General features: G+C 40.8%; 1 protein-coding gene across 4 annotated transcripts in view; it reads right to left on the reverse strand.

The window, feature by feature from the left end:
* Positions 1-1,604: 1,604 nt before the first annotated feature.
* Positions 1,605-18,371, reverse strand: part of LOC141272672 (uncharacterized) — a 33,141-nt gene continuing 16,374 nt past the window's right edge. For 2 of the 4 annotated variants that reach the window (XM_073683623.1, XM_073683625.1), the window contains exons 3-7: positions 12,478-12,677; positions 11,353-11,456; positions 6,340-9,018; positions 2,380-2,588; positions 1,605-1,934 (exon numbers count right to left, since the gene is read on the reverse strand). In XM_073683623.1, the coding sequence (XP_073539724.1) occupies positions 1,865-1,934; positions 2,380-2,588; positions 6,340-9,018; positions 11,353-11,456; positions 12,478-12,655 (3,240 nt within the window). In that variant the 5' untranslated portion in view covers positions 12,656-12,677 and the 3' untranslated portion in view covers positions 1,605-1,864. Of the gene's footprint in view, positions 1,935-2,379; positions 2,589-6,339; positions 9,019-11,352; positions 11,457-12,477; positions 12,681-18,371 lie in introns of all 4 variants that reach the window. The other 2 variants (XM_073683622.1, XM_073683624.1) reach the window with 1 other exon arrangement.

The following is an 18,371-nucleotide window of genomic DNA, read 5'->3' on the forward strand; positions in this document are numbered from 1 at the left end:
AATTTTATTTATTTCAGTTCTTCAATACAAAAAGTGAAACTCATTATATAGAGTCATTACAAATAGAGTGATCTATTTCAAGTGTTTATTTCTGTTAATGTTGATGATTATGGCGTACAGCCAATGAAAACACAAAAGTCATTATCTCAGTAAATTAGAATAATTAACAAAACACCTGCAAAGGCTTCCTAAGCGTTTAAAAAGGTCCCTTAGTCTGTTTCAGTAGGCTCCACAATCATGGGGAAGACTGCTGACTTAACAGATGTCCAGAAGGCAGTCATTGACACACTCCACAAGGTCCCAGAGTTCCAAATATTTTCATTTGGAAATCAAGGTCCCAGAGTCTGGAGGAAGAGTGGAGAGGCCACAATCCAAGCTGCTTGAGGTCTAGTGTGAAGTTTCCACAATCAGTGATGGTTTGGGGAGCCATGTCATCTGCTGGTGTAGGTCCACTGTGTTTTATCAAGACCAAAGTCAGCGCAGCCGTCTACCAGGAAATTTTACAGCACTTCATGCTTCCCTCTGCCGACAAGCTTTTTGGAGATGGAAATTTCATTCTCCAGCAGGACTTGGCACCTGTCCACACTGCCAAAAGTACCAATACCTGGTTTAAAAACAACAGTATCACTGTGCTTGATTGGCCAGCAAACTCGCCTGACCTTAACCCCATAGAGAATCGATGGAGTATTGTCAAGAGGAAGATGAGAGACACCAGACCCAACAATGCAGACGAGCTGAAGGCTGCTATCATAGCAACCTGGGCTTCCATAACACCTCAGCAGTGCCACAGGCTGATCGCCTCCATGCCACGCCACATTGATACAGTAATTGATGCAAAAGGAGCCCCGACCAAATATTGAGTACATTTACTGAACATACATTTCAGTAGGCCAACATTTTGTATTTTAAAAACATTTTTCAAGCTGTTGTTATATGTATTCTAATTTACTGAGATAATGACTTTTGTATTTTCATTGGCTGTAAGCCATAATCATCAACATTAATAGAAATAAACACTTGAAATAGATCGCTGTTTGTAATGTTTCTATATAATATATGAGTTTCACTTTTTGTATTTAAGAACTGAAATAAATAAACTTTTTGATGATATTCTAATTTAGTGAGATGCACCTGTAGTTTTGTGAGAATTAACTTCGTATAACCCGTGATTTAATCCTCTGCTCTTTCTGGGATTTTGGGTCCAGTGTGCAGTCCGATCAGAGACTGACAGCTATCTCTGTATGCTCACTTCTATAAGGAAGGCTGTCAGTCACTGATAGCCCCGCCCACTGGACTTGAGTAGAGGTTTAAATGATTAAATCACAGGTTATACTGAATATTTTCTCACAAAACTATACACCAATCTACTCCGCTCTTCCTGCTCTATAACATGCTGCCTGCAGATTAGACTGCAATTTCATGATGACAGGTTCTCTATAAGTTATGCATTAGCAGTCCTAATACATTGAAATCAGAGATTATATAAACCTACATGTCAAAGTGCCTAAATTTAATCACTGATTACTGTGGTAAGGAATTAATTAGGAATTAATTCTTTCGATATTGGTCCACTAACAATTTTAGTGATTTTTGGCGAACACCTCTTTAAATAAGAATATGGAATGTTATTATTTAATGTAAAGTATATACAAGAAATTATCAGTAATGCTTTGTAAACCATAGTATAGTAAAGCAGGAAACAAATCTTCTGGTAAATTCTAGTAATTTACTCCAGTTATGTCATTATATCCAAAGTATAAAATTAGCAAAAACGTCTTCAGTTATTGGGCTTAAGATTGGTGTAGATATGAAGTAAAGGGCGATGCTGACAGTAGGAATACTCCACTCTGCAGGCTTCGTTGTCCTATTCAATGCCGTTTTCCTTAAGGATCGCTATAGTAGACTTCATATATGTCAAATCTGGGTATCCATTCCTGTAAAGACAGGTTGTAGATTGGAATGAGCATGTTTAATTCAATAAACTTCAGACCCATTAAGGGTCAACGTGTCATGTAACAACCATAGGAAGTCATTAAATGTGAAATCGCAATGCAACACATGTTATCGCATAGCCCTAGCCTAACTCACTCCCAACATCCCCCAAAATACTCTTGAACATAGGTGGTGGTCAATTTTTTACCATTTCTGAGCTACAAGAAAAGGTCACAGGATAGGATACACAGTGCACCAGTGGGCTAGAGTTGCATGTAAGTCACAGGCAACTCTAGCCCACTGGCCAGAGAGCAGAGATGACTGGTTAGTTTACATCATGAACATGGAAGTCCCACCAAGAAACTAAGGACCTCCACTTATGATGTCCTATAGTTGATTCCCCCCTTCAGCGGATAGAGGATTAGCAATATCTCAGGACATACATACTTTTGCTTCCCTCCATCTGGGGAGGTTTTATGAGGAATTTTGTACCACACGACTTTTTCTCCTGTTTCAAATGTCTTGATCTGAAAAATGAGGCCTTCATTCAGGGCTTTCTGGAGCAGTAAACAGAGCTTGTTCCCCTCCCGATTATCTGGCAGGTAAGCTTCAAACTTGCCACCCTTATACTGGCATCCTGGTTGAGGATCTCCAGCCTTAGTTAAATATAGAAATAAAAAAGGGTTAGACAGGCTGTTCTTTTATTTAGCTCACATCCTTTGTTGCTTAAAGAGGACCTGTCACCAGGTCAAAAGTGGCTATTTCTTGCTCTTATGTTATTCCTGCTGCTCCCCTGAATATTATGTGCCTTCTTTTTTTAATTCTGCTATACAGTTCCAGAGATATGGATCTTTTTAGCTAGTGCTAATTTTTATGGTCCTTACTAAGGAGGTGGGGCTCCCAGAGCAGTTAAAGACATGTTCCCAGAGAATCTTGTAATTCACGCCCCCTTGGTAAAGACCATAAAAATTTGCACTAAATTAAAAGCCCCATATCTCTCAAAATGTATGGCGGGTTTAAAAAAAAAAGAAAAAAATGGAATACTCATAAGCAGCGGGATTATATAAGAGCAAGAACTAGCCACTTTTCATCTGGAGGCAGGTCCTCTTTAAATGGAATGTGTAATCAGAAAATGACTTAATGTTTAAATCAATTTTTAAAGCACAACTCCAACACTGGAGTGGTGCCACTAATATAAGTTCTCTGCCCCTCATCTTAAACTTAACAGATGAAGATGGCTACTGGTATCAGTGCTGCTCCGGTCAGTCTCCAGCAGTTTGTGACCTGCCAGATCGCTCCAGTGTTTGTGGTGGCGTGGGACCGGAGCAGCACCGGAAGAGCTGAAGACGACGAGTACAATATAACCCCTGGCAAAAATGATGGAATCACCGGGCTCGGAGGATGTTCATTCAGTTGTTTAATGTTGTGGGAAAAAAAAGCAGATCACAGACATGGCACAAAACTAAAGTCATTTAAAATGGCAACTTTATGGCTTTAAGAAACACTAAAAGAAATCCAGATTAAAAATGTCGTACTCAGTAAGGGTAATTTTTTTCAGACCAAGCAGAGGGAAAAAATTATGGAAAAGAAAACTCCAAAACATCACTAGTATTTTGTTGTACCACCTCTGGCTTTAATAACAGCTTGCAGTCTCTGAGGCATGGACTTAATGAGTGACAAACAGTACTCTTCATCAATCTGGCTCCAACTTTCTCTGATTGCTGTTGCCAGATCAGCTTTGCAGGTTGGAGCCTTGTCATGGACCATTTTCTTCAACTTCCACCAAAGATTTTCAATTGGATTGAGATCCGGACTATTTGCAGGCCATGACATTGACCTTATGTGTCTTCTTTCAAGGAATGTTTTCACAGTTTTTGCTCTATGGCAGGATGCATTATAAACTTGAAAAATGATGTCATCATCCCTAAGCATCCTTTCAATTGATGGGATAAGAAAACTGTCCAAAATATCAATGTAAACTTGGGCATTTATTGAAGATGTAATGACAGCCATCTCCCCAGTGCCTTTACCTGACATGCAGCCCCATATCATCAATGACTGTGGAAATTTGCATGTTCTCTTCATGCAGTCATCTTTATAAATCTCATTGGAACGGCACCAAACAAAAGTTCCAGCATCATCACCTTGCCCAATGCAGATTCGCGATTCATCACTGAATATGACTTTCATCCAGTCATCCACAGTCCACGATAGCTTTTCCTTGTAACCTTGTTTTTTTCTGTTTAGGTGTTAATGATGGCTTATGTTTAGCTTTTCTGTATGTAAATCCCATTTCCTTTAGGCAGTTTCTTACAGTTCGGTCACATTGACTCCAGTTTCTTCTCATTCGTTCTTCATTTGTTTTGTTGTGCATTTCCTGTTTTGGAGACATATTGCTTTAAGTTTCTGGTCTTGACGCTTCGATGTCTTCCTTGGTCTACCAGTATGTTTGCCTTTAACAACCTTCCCATGTTGTTTGTATTTGGTCCAGATTTTAGACACAGCTGACTGTGAACAACCAACATCTTTTGCAACATTGCGTGATGATTTACCTTCTTTTAAGAGTTTGATAATCCTCTCCTTTGTTTCAATTGACATCTCTCGTGTTGGAGCCAAGATTCATGTCAGTCCACTTGGTGCAACAGCTCTCCAAGGTGTGATCACTCCTTTTTAGATGCAGACTAACGAGCAGATCTAATTTGATGCAGGTGTTAGTTTTGGGAATGAAAATTGACAGGGTGATTCCATATTTTTTTCCTCAGAATTGAGTGATTCCATAATTTTTTCCTTCTGCTTGGTCTGAAAAAAATTACCCTTACTGAGTACCACATTTTTAATCTTGATTTCTTTTAGTGTTTCTTAAAGCCCTGAAGTTGCCATTTGAAAGGACTTTAGTTTTGGGCCATGTCTGTGATCTGCTTTTTTTCAACAACATTAAACAACTGAATGAACATCCTCCGAGCCCGGTGATTCCATAATTTTTGCCAGGGGTTGTATTAGGTACAGGAACTTACATTAGTAGCACCACTCCAGCGCTGAAATAAAAAAAATTGCTGGAGTGTTTCTTTAAAAACAATTCCAATATTTTTTTTTTTTTTTTTTCTATATCACTATATTAAAAACAATTCAGCAACCTTGTCATTTCACACAGGCCACTAAGTCTAATACTAAACTCACTTTCTGTCACATAGAACGTAGTGATGTGGAAAATTGAAAAACAATGACACATTCCCTTTAACTTGTATGTAGATCACTGAGTCTTTCCAATATTGAGGATGACATTAATACAGGTGAAAAGAGATTAAGTCAAATGTTTCTTTTATAATTATAGATAACCATTGTCTTTATAAATTTCACAGTATAATTCATTACTATTTTAATTATAAAACATATGTATTTGACCAATTTCTTTGCTTATATCTATATCCAGAGCTCATTATGGCATATCGAATAGCCCATTTTTCCATTTAATTGTGCATAATTCCAACTGGAACTATACAATAAAATAAAATAAAAATTGTGTGTACAGCTCCTTTGCAGACTTATGTGTCTCAATGGTTCCAGACTATAAATAATCCTCTATGTCAATTCTGATTCTGCAGTTGTGTTACTCCACTCCAGTGGTCATCTCTTCCTAATAAACTATAGTCTGTCTATAAAAAAAAATTAAAATAAGAAATCGCCACATCTTCATAATGTTAGATATATGGAAGTGGCTTTGTTTCTGTTGAGGTATTCTTCTAACCAAATGTACTATAATAGTATCCATAGACTTAAGCTGACCGTATATATTAACTGTGTATCAGCCAAGCCTGACAACTTCAAATGAACTGGCTGATCACGTAAAGTAATTAAAGGCCTCCAAAGATGAGGATTTCAACTGCTCGATCCTTATATTCTCAGGGGGGTAAGCTGTTGCCATTTATAACATATATTGATATATAATAAAATTATTGATGTCTACTGAGAACAATATTTTGCAGCAAAGGAGATAGCTGTCATCTGAACAACCACAAATCCAATTTTAATGTGTGTAGCCAGCCTTAAACATTAATGGCTTATCCTTAAAATGGGCCATTCATGTTTGATTGTGGAGGACAACGTCCTACCAATCAGCAAAAAAATGTTCTTGGGGGGGCAGAAAGATGGGTGTCGTCTTATATGGGTTGTCCAGAACTACTCAGGACGGGAGCAGTGCCAATGATGTAACATACTCACAAACCTACCAAAACCTGTGAACAATAGGCGGGTATGTGTAGTTGTGACTTCATCAGCCCCGGTCACTTCCCAATGCTAAAGTGTGTGTTGACGCACTTTTAAAAGACTGCACGAGCGTATTTAGGTGGTGTTACCGTTTCATATCTATCGTTAAGCAGAAATTGCTGGATATGGCTTTCTGTCACTTACCCTTTGCACTCCATCCGGAACTTCATATATTATCTTCAAGGAAGTACATTGGTCGTACCCAGGTAATCCAAGGCTCATGCTTTTGCAAACCAAGGAGGCTCTCAAGGCACTTTTGTCATTAAGGCCAGACATAATAGATGCTGTTAAACATTTGAGACATATATTTTGACCAGATGACTGAATTGTTGTGCCGCTGTTCTTACATTGGACACAAGTGGTGGAATTCATAATCTCTGACTCTTGGCCAACTGCAGGACTCCGCAGCTGAGACGAACTGCTCCGATACTGTGGTGTGTCACCATCTGTGGAAATGCTCTGATCACCATAATGTGGCTCTAGGTCACTCTGATTTTGGAGATTTGATGACGAGAAGTCAACCTCTTCTGTTACGACCTCACTAGTATAGGAACCATGATCATAAGTTTTCACTTCTGTTGTTACATTTTCTAATTGTTTTTTTGTGGTGTAGAAATCCATCTGATGCTTCTCTGACGTCAAGCTATTTTTTGGTTGCCCAAGGAATTCTTGAAATCCTTTGGAATATGTAGAGAATTCATCTAAGGATGATGGCACTAAATTATCAAAATTGGCTTTGTTTTCATTGGTGATGTCTGGAAATGTTTCTTTTCCGCTAAACTGGGGATACTTCTGATCGACCACACCTTTTCCAGTCCGACAGTTATCTTCACCACCTAACTGAACAGATAACTGTTCTAGGTGTGTCTTGCCAAAAACATTGTCTTCTGAGATTTGCTTTAGCTCAGAAATATAATCTTCAGCCATGTTCTTGTCAGAAAACTCGAATTTGTCCTTGAGTTGTAAAGGTGACTGACTGTCATCTGTAATTTTATCATCACTAGGTGACTTTGTTTTACGTTCTATGTGCTGACTGTACACTTCAAGGACACTGGCCTGAATTTCTTTGGGATATATAAGGACAAGATTATCTTTCTGCAGCTTAATAGAAAGTTTTTTGGAGCATTTCTGGAACAGTTCACACCACTGAACTAACGCACTGTCATCTGGACCTTGAACCCCAAGTGTGGCATAGTCAAGGCAAGAGCTGGCGATGTGTACATCCTCTTTCCAACACAATAGCTGAATCCTTTCCTTTGTTAAAATCAAATTAGCTTTGTTAGTTGCCTTCAGCTTTAAGCAAACATTTCCATTTTGCTTTTCCTCCTCCATCAACACAACCTCAGAACACCAACTCTTGATGTCAGAGCCATAGTTTTGTTTAATATAATGCCACAACCAAGGACCCACAACGACTTCGTCTTTGAATAACAGTGAATCACCCTGTTGCTCAGTAGAGGCATTCTCTTTAGAATATACACGAGATAGACTATTAGACCTTCTAAGTTTACCTTCTGGCATTTTGAAGTCAATTAATGGTGAGTTCATGTCTACCAAGCTAGAATAAGGAAGTTCACTTGATGCTTTCGTGATTCGGACAGGTTTCAGTGGACCTGTAGGTTTGGAGGTGGCTCTGCTTTGCCTTATATCCTCTCTGCCAGTTTTCAGGACTGGGAGTACATCCATTTTTTTGAACAATGGCATGGTTTTGCTTTCCAATTTCTCATTTGGTTGCAAGAGACTCAAATCTTCAGCACTTGTAATTCCAGATCTGATAGATGTCTTGTTATTGGTGGGACCTCTCTCAAGATCTAGCAGCTGCCTGTTATAGCTATTTGATGATATTAGGTATTTCTCATCTATATGGGACTTTGATGCATGAGAGCTATGTGTTGTAGGAATGCTAAACGAGGCGGCTATTCGGCTTCCAACTTTGCTTTCATGTTTGTAGGTAGGGGACAAGGAATGTGACCCTATTTCTGTCATGGTAGTTGACCCACTTTCTTTATAAAGTGTGTCTCGATAACTTGACGGCCTATCAAACTTCAGTTGTACATCACTGATGTATTGTTTCCCTTGAGCCACATCAACCCCTTTTCCAATAAGGTACACATATCTGTCGTCATCATGACAAAGAAGCATAGGATACATTCTTTGGAGGTCTTTCGAAAGAAGTTTATGAAAGTCCTTATCTCCATATACATCTCTCTTGTCTATCTGTTCTTTCCGTAGAAGTAGTTCTAAACCTTGATAAAGATCCATGAGCCTGAATCGTGCAGAACTAAAGTCTGCCAAATGGTTTTTACCCCCTTTTACAGACTGAAGATAAATTGTGGTGATTCCATCTCCACTCTCATCCACTGCATGAACATGATATTTGTTTAGTATCTCTTGATATTCAGAAGTTTGGAACTTTTGTATGTATTTGAAGATATCAGAATCCCAGACAAAAGGTTCTTGCAATTGCTCCAGCTGACTGTATCTTGCCTTCACTTCGCTTCCGTAAACAGGCACAGATCTTTGATCCATAACCTCTGTGATATCTTGAGGGTCTGAATAATTTTTCAGGTGGTCACTCTTGGTCTTCCTTCGTGTATCTGATGAAATCTGCTTTAAGTTTGTATATCCGATTTCTAATTTGCTTAATATTTCCTGTGCCATAGTCTGTATCATGGCATATGGCCCACTGATGACACATGTCATGGATTCTTTATCAAACTCAAACTTCACATCTGTATGAGTCTGCATTAAGTTCTTTAGAAGACTTCTACAACTTTCTGGGAACTTATTGTAGTTTATAGTCAATGACAACTTCTGAAATACCTGAAAATGGAAAATAAATTAAGTTGAATGTAGGCTAAATATATTTTATAGCAGTATTCAGTCATTTTGTGTCAAGGTTGCAATATAAAGGTTCCTATGTACTAAGACCCATATGTACTAATCCAAGTAGACATAGAAGTCAATAATCATGGATACGGGAGTAAAGTCCTATCTACAGGGGCAGACAGCAAGCGTGTGTTCATAAGAACGCTAGTTTCCAATCATCTGCCCATGTAAACATGCCGCTGGTCAACCATTGTCTGAGCAAAATTCTTGTTCAACAGCTGATTGTTCATGCTGCAACCATTAAAGTATCGATGTTGGCAGCACATCACCCAGCGAAAACAGGAGATGTGCTACCTACATGTATATAGTGTGTTAGCCTATGAGAACAGGTTATTAAACTAGTGTCCATTGACTTACAAATAGTCGATCAGTGCTTGTGTAAGGGCAGAGATGGGCTCGTATAAATTGGTCAGTACATGCTCAAAACTGACCAACATTCACACATCCAAAGTTCCACTTACAATAGCCGATTTCTGACCATAAATGAGAGCTGATCAAATACATGTAAATCATCCATTGGTGCTCATTTTATGGCCCATTCACACGGGGACATCAGAACAGAATGATCAATACAATCGTTTTGTCCTCAGCAATATGCTGCCAACAATGCAGCAGCCTATGAACAAGTGTCTTGCTTGATTGTCGCCTAATTTGCGTCATGTTCACACAGGCCAATATTCTTATGAGCGATTCGTACACTTGTATGCCAATCCACTATGGCTGAAACTTTGTGTTATTCTTTCCTTCTACAGCAGGACCTGTTACACTAACAAGTGAAATATTATGCACATAAAGATTACAGGAACACGTCCATTTGATACCCATCACTTTTTATGTGAGTCCACATTTTTCTTAAACAATCAATGTCTCAAAAGTGACAGCACAGCTGTATAAACCTGATAAGTGGTCCACATTGCAGTCCCTTAATAACAAATATGACATGAGGACGGCATCCTGTTTCCTGTCTGTGTTCATCCTCAATATCAGAAAGCACACATATCTCTATCTCCTTTTCTAACAGATCCTGTTTATTTAGGAGATTAGTTATCAACTGTGCAGTGAGAAACCCTCATAGCCCTCCAAATACACTTCCCATGTTCTAAAGAAAATCTACATATATTCAGTAAGTACGCTGCTATATCCTCTGCATGTGCCACCTATAGCCCATCTGGGCTAGTAATGGTGAAGTGCTGGTTATGCTGCAATGATTCTTCTCCTTTAAACTTTTCCAATTTTAAAGTTGTGATTAGTGATGAGCGAGTATGCTCTGTTAACCCTTTTGGCGAGCATGCTCAGGTGCTCGCTGAGTATCTTCACCGTGCTCGGGTGTTATGTTTTAGTCAGTCCGTGCTCCTGATTTGCGACTGTTTGACAGTTTTAATACATGTGAGGAATGCCTAAGAAACCAGCATTCCTCACATGAATTAAAGCAGTCAAACAGTTGCAAATCATGAGCATGGAGTGACTAAAACATAACACCCGAGCACGCTGAAGATACTCGGCGAGCACCCGAGCATGCTCGTAAATCTCGAGTAACGAACATGCTTGCTCATCACTAGTTGTGACGTATCACTGCACAGGCAGATTTGACACGAAAAGGGTTTTCCAAGATACTTTCTTTACACTCACAACTCTGCAAATGATATTTCCAGTAAAGCCGGTTTCACAAGTCTGATATTCATGGACCGAGCTTGGGATGCAATTTTGGCGTCCGAACCTCAGAGGTTGTTTAAGCAATTAAATCACTTTTTTTTTTTCTTTAAAAAGTAGAGGAAAGTTGGGAGTCAATATTGTCCAGGTTTGGCAGGAAAGTCTGTAGTCATGCTATGTGACTGCAGACTTGTGAATCCTCACATTGCGCACAGCACACACTTTCATGAGTCTCCGGTGTCGGAAGTGGACAGTTATACTTCCAGCCACATTCTGACTAGATGTGCGAGGCCTCACTCAATACAAGTGAATTGAGCAAGGCTGCGGACGTCTAGTCAAAATGTGGCTGGAAGTATAACCGAGAGCATACTTGTGGTCACATGACCGTCCAGTCTTTTCCCCGGCACCGGAGAATCCTGTCAGCACACGCTGTGTGTAATGTGAGGATTCACATGTCTGCAGTCACATAGAGTGACTGTACACTTTCGTGACAATTTCTGAACAACCCCTTTTAAGTCACATTCCCATCATGTAATGTTATGGCATTACATTTGTAGCAATTAAAAATGGTTATAGTTTAGTGAGTTTTACTTTAAGCATTGGTATTGTCTTCATTACCTCTTCTAGTTCCACCTTCCTGGTAAACTCACTGACCACCAGGTCATATCTCTTGTCTTTTACTTGCAAAAAGTGATCTTTAATTCTCAGGACGCTCTCAACCACTGCGGAGCCAGAAAGAGATTAGTGACAGTTCACCACATTTAACTAAACGAATATATGGGGGAATTCCTTATATAGCAATCCCTCAGTATATTATCTAATGACAGAATAGCTTTATTTATAAGCGACAAAAATAGGATAATAAATGAGGACAGAATACAAACTGTCTATTGCTGCTGTGTGAATCTGTCAGCAGAATACAGGCTGCTATTACTGGAGTAGCTGAATGTGGCACAGCGTGTCTGCTGATGTGGTATCTCTATGCTATGAGATCACAACTGATCAACCGGTATGAGAACATTGCTGATAACCGTGTAATGACCTAGAGGACTAAAGCCCCCATCACACTTAGCGAAGCTACAGCGATCCCAACAACGATACGACCAGGCAGGGATCGTTGCTGCATCACTATGTGGTCGCTGGTGAGATGTCAAACAGTCAGATCTTCCCAACGACGCAGCAACGATACGGCGACCCGTAACGATCTGTATAACGATGTCGGCGGTCATTGGGTCCCTGCCACATAGCAGCTACTCTGACGATTCAGACCTCGATGAGGGACGACTTCTCAGTTCTGAGTCGCCAACGAGGTCGTTGGTAAGGTGTCAAACACACGGATGCATGCTACCCAGCGGGGCCTCAACGATCAAAAAATGGTCCATGCATTTCGACACGACCAGCGATCTCACAGCAGGGGCCTGGTCGCTGCTACGTGTCAAACGTAGCGAGATCGCTGCTGAGGTCGCTGTTGCGTCACAAAACTTGTCACTCAGCAGCGATCTTGCTAGCGATCTCACTTCGTGTGACGGGGGCTTTAGAGGAAGACCGTGCCATCAGTGGTCTGCAGCCCAATGGAAGCCGGAGATGTATCTGCACTGGTGCAGCCTGAGCCCAGTATAGTTTTTCTATTATGCTACACAAATTATGCAGCAATTGTACGAATTATAAAGTCTTCTATGCCAAAGCCTAATACACAGCCATTTTATAGGATTCTGCTACATCCATCCACGGTTTCTCTTTTACCTTCATCATCTTCAAATGTAACAATGGCATAAGTTGGATTTCCTTGGATAATGTTGATTTTTTCCACTTCTCCTCCCCCGTTTCGGCTCCTCAGGAAATGTATGGTGAGTTTATCCTTTGCACGCTCAGCTGGGATGTCAGTCGGAATTCCATCCACTCTCAGCCTTTTCCGCTCCATTGCTCCCAGGTCTTTCAGGAAGCTGCTAATAAAATACAGAATAGTGGAGTAGTGACACAGACAATGACGCTATTTTTGGTAAAACTGTAGATTAGAAAGGCAGAACACCCAGGATGCTGCTTAACCCCTTAAGCCCCGCGGGTGGTTTGCACGTTAATGACCGGGCCAATTTTTACAATTCTGACCACTGTCACTTTATGAGGTAATTACTCTGGAACGCTTCAACGGATCCCCCTGATTCTGAGATTGTTTTTTTCGTGACATATTGTACTTCATGATTGTGGAAAAATTTCTTCGATATCACTTGCGTTTATTTGTGAAAAAAACGGAAATTTGGCGAAAATTTTGAAAATTTTGCAATTTTCAAAATTTGAATTTTTAAGCCCTGAAATCAGAGCGATATGTCACACAAAAGAGTTAATAAATAACATTTCCCACATGTCTACTTTATATCAGCACAATTTTGGAACCAAAATTTTTTTTTGTTAGGGAGCTATAAGGGTTAAAAGTTGACCAGCGATTTCTCATTTTTCCAACAAAATTTACAAAACCATTTTTTTAGGGACCACATCACATTTGAAGTCACTTTGAGAGGTCTTTATGGCAGAAAATACCCAAAAGTGACACCATTCTAAAAACTGCACCCCTCAAGGTGTTCAAAACCACATTCAAGAAGTTTATTAACCCTTCAGGTGCTTCATAGGAATTTTTTGAATGTGGAAGAAAAAAATGAACATTTAACTTTTTTCACAAAAATGTTACTTTAGACCCAATTTTTTTTATTTTCACAGGGGTAACAAGAAAAAATGGACCGCAAAATTTGTTGTGCAATTTCCCCTGGGCACGCAGATACCCAATATTTGGGGAAAAAACACTGTTTGGGCGCACTGTAGGGCTCGGAAGGGAAGGAGCACCATTTGACTTTTTGATTGTAAAATTTGCTTGAATAATTAGCGGACACCATGTTGCGTTTAGAGAGCCCCTGTGTGCCCAAACATTGGAGCTCCCCCACAAGTGACCCCATTTTGGAAACTAGACCCCCCAAGGCACCTATCTAGATGCATAGTGAGCAGTTGCAACCCCCAGGTGCTTCACAAATTGATTCGTAAAAATGAAAAAGTGAAAAAAAAAACACTTTTTCATTGTTACGAATCAATTTGTGAAGCACCTGGGGGTTCCAACTGCTCACTATGCATTTAGATAGGTGCCTTGGGGGGTTTAGTTTCCAAAATGGGGTCACTTGTGGGGGAGCTCCAATGTTTGGGCACACAGGGACTCTCTAAATGCAACATGGTATCCGCTAACAAATTGAATGGAAAATCGGCTCAAATTGTTAGCGGACACCACATTGCGTTTGGAGAGCCCCTCTGTGCCCAAACTTTGGAGCTCCCCCACAAGTGACCCCATTTTGGAAACTAGACCCCCCAAGGCACCTTTCTAGATGCATAGTGAGCACTTGGAACCCCCAGGTGCTTCACAAATTGATTCGTAATAATGAAAAAGTGAAAAAAAAAACACTTTTTCATTTTTATGAATCAATTTGTGAAGCACCTGGGGTTCCAAGTGCTCACTATTCATCTAGATAGGTGCCTTGGGGGGTCTAGTTTCCAAAATGGGGTCACTTGTGGGGGAGCTCCAATGTTTGGGCACACAGGGGCTCTCCAAACGCAACATGGCGTCCGCTAACAATTTGAGCCGATTTTCCATTCAATTTGTTAGCGGACACCATGTCGCGTTTGGAGAGCCCGTGATGTGCCTAAACAGTGGAGCTCCCCCACAAGTGTCCCCATTTTGGAAACTATACCCCTCAAGGATTTTATTAAGGTGTATAGTGAACATTTTGAACCCAGAGGTACGGCACAGAATTTGTTTACATTAGGTCATCATATTGAATAAGTTGTCATTATTCTTGAGCGCAAGTGCTCGCTACTTGAGTTTGCATCGGGTACTCAGGTATGCACCATGTACAGCGTGTGCTCGAGTGACATGCTCGAGTCCCTGCTCCGCATGTTTCACGGTTATTAGACACCCAAAAAAAAACATGCGGGGATCGCTCGTGCATGGCAGGCAATCCCCGTAAAGTTTTTTGGCCGCGAAGCATATGGGACAGAGACTCGAGCATGTCACTCAAATACCCACGATACTCAATGCATACCAGAGCACCCGATGCAAACTCAAGTAGCGAGCACTTGCTCTCAACACTAGTCGCCATATCGTCATCTTTTTTTCTTACTTTTGAAAAAAATCCCAACCCCAGCCCTAGCCCCAGCACAACCCTAGCCCCAGCACAACCCTAGCCCCAGCACAACCCTAGCCCCAGCACAACCCTAGCCCCAGCACAACCCTAGCCCCAGCACAACCCTAGCCCCAGCACAACCCTAGCCCCAGCACAACCCTAGCCCCAGCACAACCCTAGCCCCAGCACAACCCTAGCCCCAGCCCTAACCCTAGCCCTAACCCTAGCCCAAGAGTTTATTTTTGACGCCGTTCCTTGTGCGGTATAAGTGATTAGACGACTTTATTCTTCGGGTCGGTGTGATTACAGCAATGCCAGAATCATATGGGGTTTTTATGACTGACAGCTGTCACACACTAAAAGACGCATTTTTTGTAAAATCTAGTTTTTGCATCGCCATATTTTGAGAGCTATAATTTTTCCAGATTTTGGCAGACAGTCATGTGACGGCTCGTTTTTTGCGGGATGACTTGACGTTGTTATTGGTGCCATTTTCAGGCACGTGACATTTTTTGATCGCTTTCTATTCCGATTTTTGGGAGGCAGAATAAACAAAAACCAACAATTCAGGAATTGTTTTTTTTTTTTTTTTTTTTTATTCTGTTCCGCGTGTGGTAAAATTGATGAGGTAGCTTTATTCTTCGGGTCAGTACGTTTACAGCGGTACCACATTTGTATCATTTTTCTATGTTTTGGCGCTTATACACAATAAAAGCTATTTTATAGAAAAAAATATTTTTTAGTATCGCTTTATTCTGAGAGCTATAACTTTTTTATTTTTCGGCTGATGGAGGTGTATGGCGGCTTGTTTTTTGCGGGACGAGATGACGTTTTCAGCGGTATCATTTTTATTTATATGCGTCTTTTTGATCGCGTGTTATTCCACTTTTTGTTTGGCGGTATGGTGATAAAGCATTGTTTTTTGCTTCGTTTTTTTTTTTTTTTTTTTACCGTGTTCACTGAAGGGGTTAACTAGTGGGACAGTTTTATAGGTCAGGTTGTTCCGGACGCGGCGATACCAAATATGTGTACTTTTATTTTTTTTTTTTTTATAATAATATTTATTGATGGGTACATTATATTTTTATTTTTGGTGTATTATTTTTTTTATTTTTTTATAATATTTTTGCACATTTTTTTTTTTTTTTTTTTTTTTCACTTTCACACAGTTTATACACTTTATTACTTTGTCCCACTCTGGGACTTTCACTTTTTTTTTTCTGATCGCCTGCATGGCACAGGAATGGAGCACCATCCCTATGCCATGAAGGCTGTCAGAAGTGCACAGTGTGAAGATTGCTTGGAGATGCACTGCGCATGTCCAAGCAATCTTCCTGCTCTCTGGTGACCCGGATGTTGTCATGACGACATCGGGTCGTCATGGCAACACCCGGGAAGCCTTTGCAGACTGCGCTGGAAGCCGGAAGAGGAGGTGAGTATCGCCGATCACCTCCCCTTGCCCCCGCAATGCCGCGATAGACTTCGATCGCGGCATCGCGGGGGTTAATGTGCTGGGAGCGGTGCAGGACCGCTCCCTGCACATAGTACCGGGTGTCAGCTGTGACAATCAGCTGACACCCGGCGGCGATCGCGCCCGCACAGCCTGTGTGCGCGCGCGATCGCGATGACGTACTAATACAGGTCTGGCTCTTAAGTCCCAGGGCACAGACGCGTATTAGTACGTCAGATGTTATTAAGGGGTTAAAGAGCATCTGTCATCAGTTTAAAAGTGACCACTTTTTGCTTTTATTTTATTCCCGCTGCTCCCCTGAGTAATCTGCTTTTTGTATTTTTTTAATCCACCATACAGTACCAGAGATATGGGCCTTTTTATTTATTGTTAAATTTTATGGTCTTTACCAAGAGGGTGTGGCTAATGGGATTTTCTGGGGGAGTGTCTTTAGGCTGCTCTACCTATAGCGACAAGCAAAAGGGTAACAATGTTTTGAACTTTCAGGCTCCATATCTAACCATCTACTACTGCTTCGAACGTGAGACTGCCATCATTTTATAGCCAATCATCTTGGCTATCTCATATGTAAATTTGACTTGCAATTATTTAGCATATGATTAATTATGCAGATTCTTGTTATATGACTGCATTGCTACTGATTTGCTCCTAAAAATCTAAATTATAATTTTTAGTGTTTCGCCAATCCACCTTTGGCTTTCAACCTTGCCTGAAACCTTCTGGGCATGCTATCACTCAGATTCATGCATCTCTCGACCGAGATCTGATCCCATGTCTCTTCTACATGTTCTCAAAGTTGGTGCATACTGGTCAACTCTCTTGGGTATGAATACAGTTTTCGATTTGGTTGAGGTCTGGGGACTGTGGGGGCCAATCCAGCACCTCTACTTCATTGTCATTGAACCATTTCTTCGCCAATCTCGACGTACGCTTCAGGTCGTTGTCCTGCTGGAACACTATATCATCCTTTTCATACCCATAGGACTCGAGTGTACGAAGTGACTCGTCTTGTAGGACACTCACATATAGCTCAGCATTAAAACCATCATCGATCCTGGTCAAGTATCCAACACCTTTGGCTGTGAAACCACCCCATACCATCAGGCTTACTCCACCAAACTTGACAGTTCCTTCAATTTCTCGATCCGTTAGCCCCTTTTTCCCTTGTTTCTTCCAGACTCATTTGAACCCATCAGAGTCTAGTCTATTGACTTTTGTCTTATTGCTCCAAATCACCCGTTTCTAATCTTCTACTGTCCACTTTTCATACTTTTTGGCAAACCTGAGCCATTGAAGTTGAGGCTTCTTAACCTTTATTCGGGTCACCTTTCCAGACTTGTGTAATGTGTGTCGCACGGTGCTTGCATGGACGTCTGTGATCTCACTATTACGAAGCATATGGTCCACCTCCAATACAGTGTTTGTCACGCCAGAACTGATAGACCTTGTGATGAGCCGATTTGTTGACTCCCGATATTTTGCCTGGACGTCCACCTCTTGGCTTTTGAATGGATGGACAGACTTCAATTTGTAATCTTTCAACTGTCATGGCACTCACATGATGCAGTTTGGCAATTTTCTTGACCGGAGAGACCACTATCGAAGAGCTGGATGATGCTAATGCTCTTTTCTTGGGAAATCTTCTTCATGGCTGCTCCTCGATTTGAACCAGTGACCTTTCACTTGGGAATCAACCTAATAACACACTGAGCTATTAGGGAATGTGAGAACAGGTTGTAATTTGTAGCATACATACTTCTGGAACCGTATAGAGGGTTTAAAAATACAAAAAGTGGAATACTCAGGGGAGCAGCGGGAATAAAATAAGAAAACAAACTGGCCACTTTTGACCTGGTGACAGGTCCTGTTTAAAGAGCTGTCCCATGAGACCCCTTCACCCATAGATTTCCTATGAAATGACAATCCTGAACTTTCTTTTCTTAGAATTCTGCATTGAATGGTTCCTTTGTTATTCCTTCTGGAAATATATACTGTAAATAAATTCACAA

Source organism: Phyllobates terribilis, unplaced genomic scaffold (genome assembly GCF_046119375.1).
Source record: "Phyllobates terribilis strain yellow unplaced genomic scaffold, ASM4611937v1 Scaffold_5__5_contigs__length_657084704, whole genome shotgun sequence".
Taxonomy (NCBI): Eukaryota; Metazoa; Chordata; class Amphibia; order Anura; family Dendrobatidae; genus Phyllobates; species Phyllobates terribilis.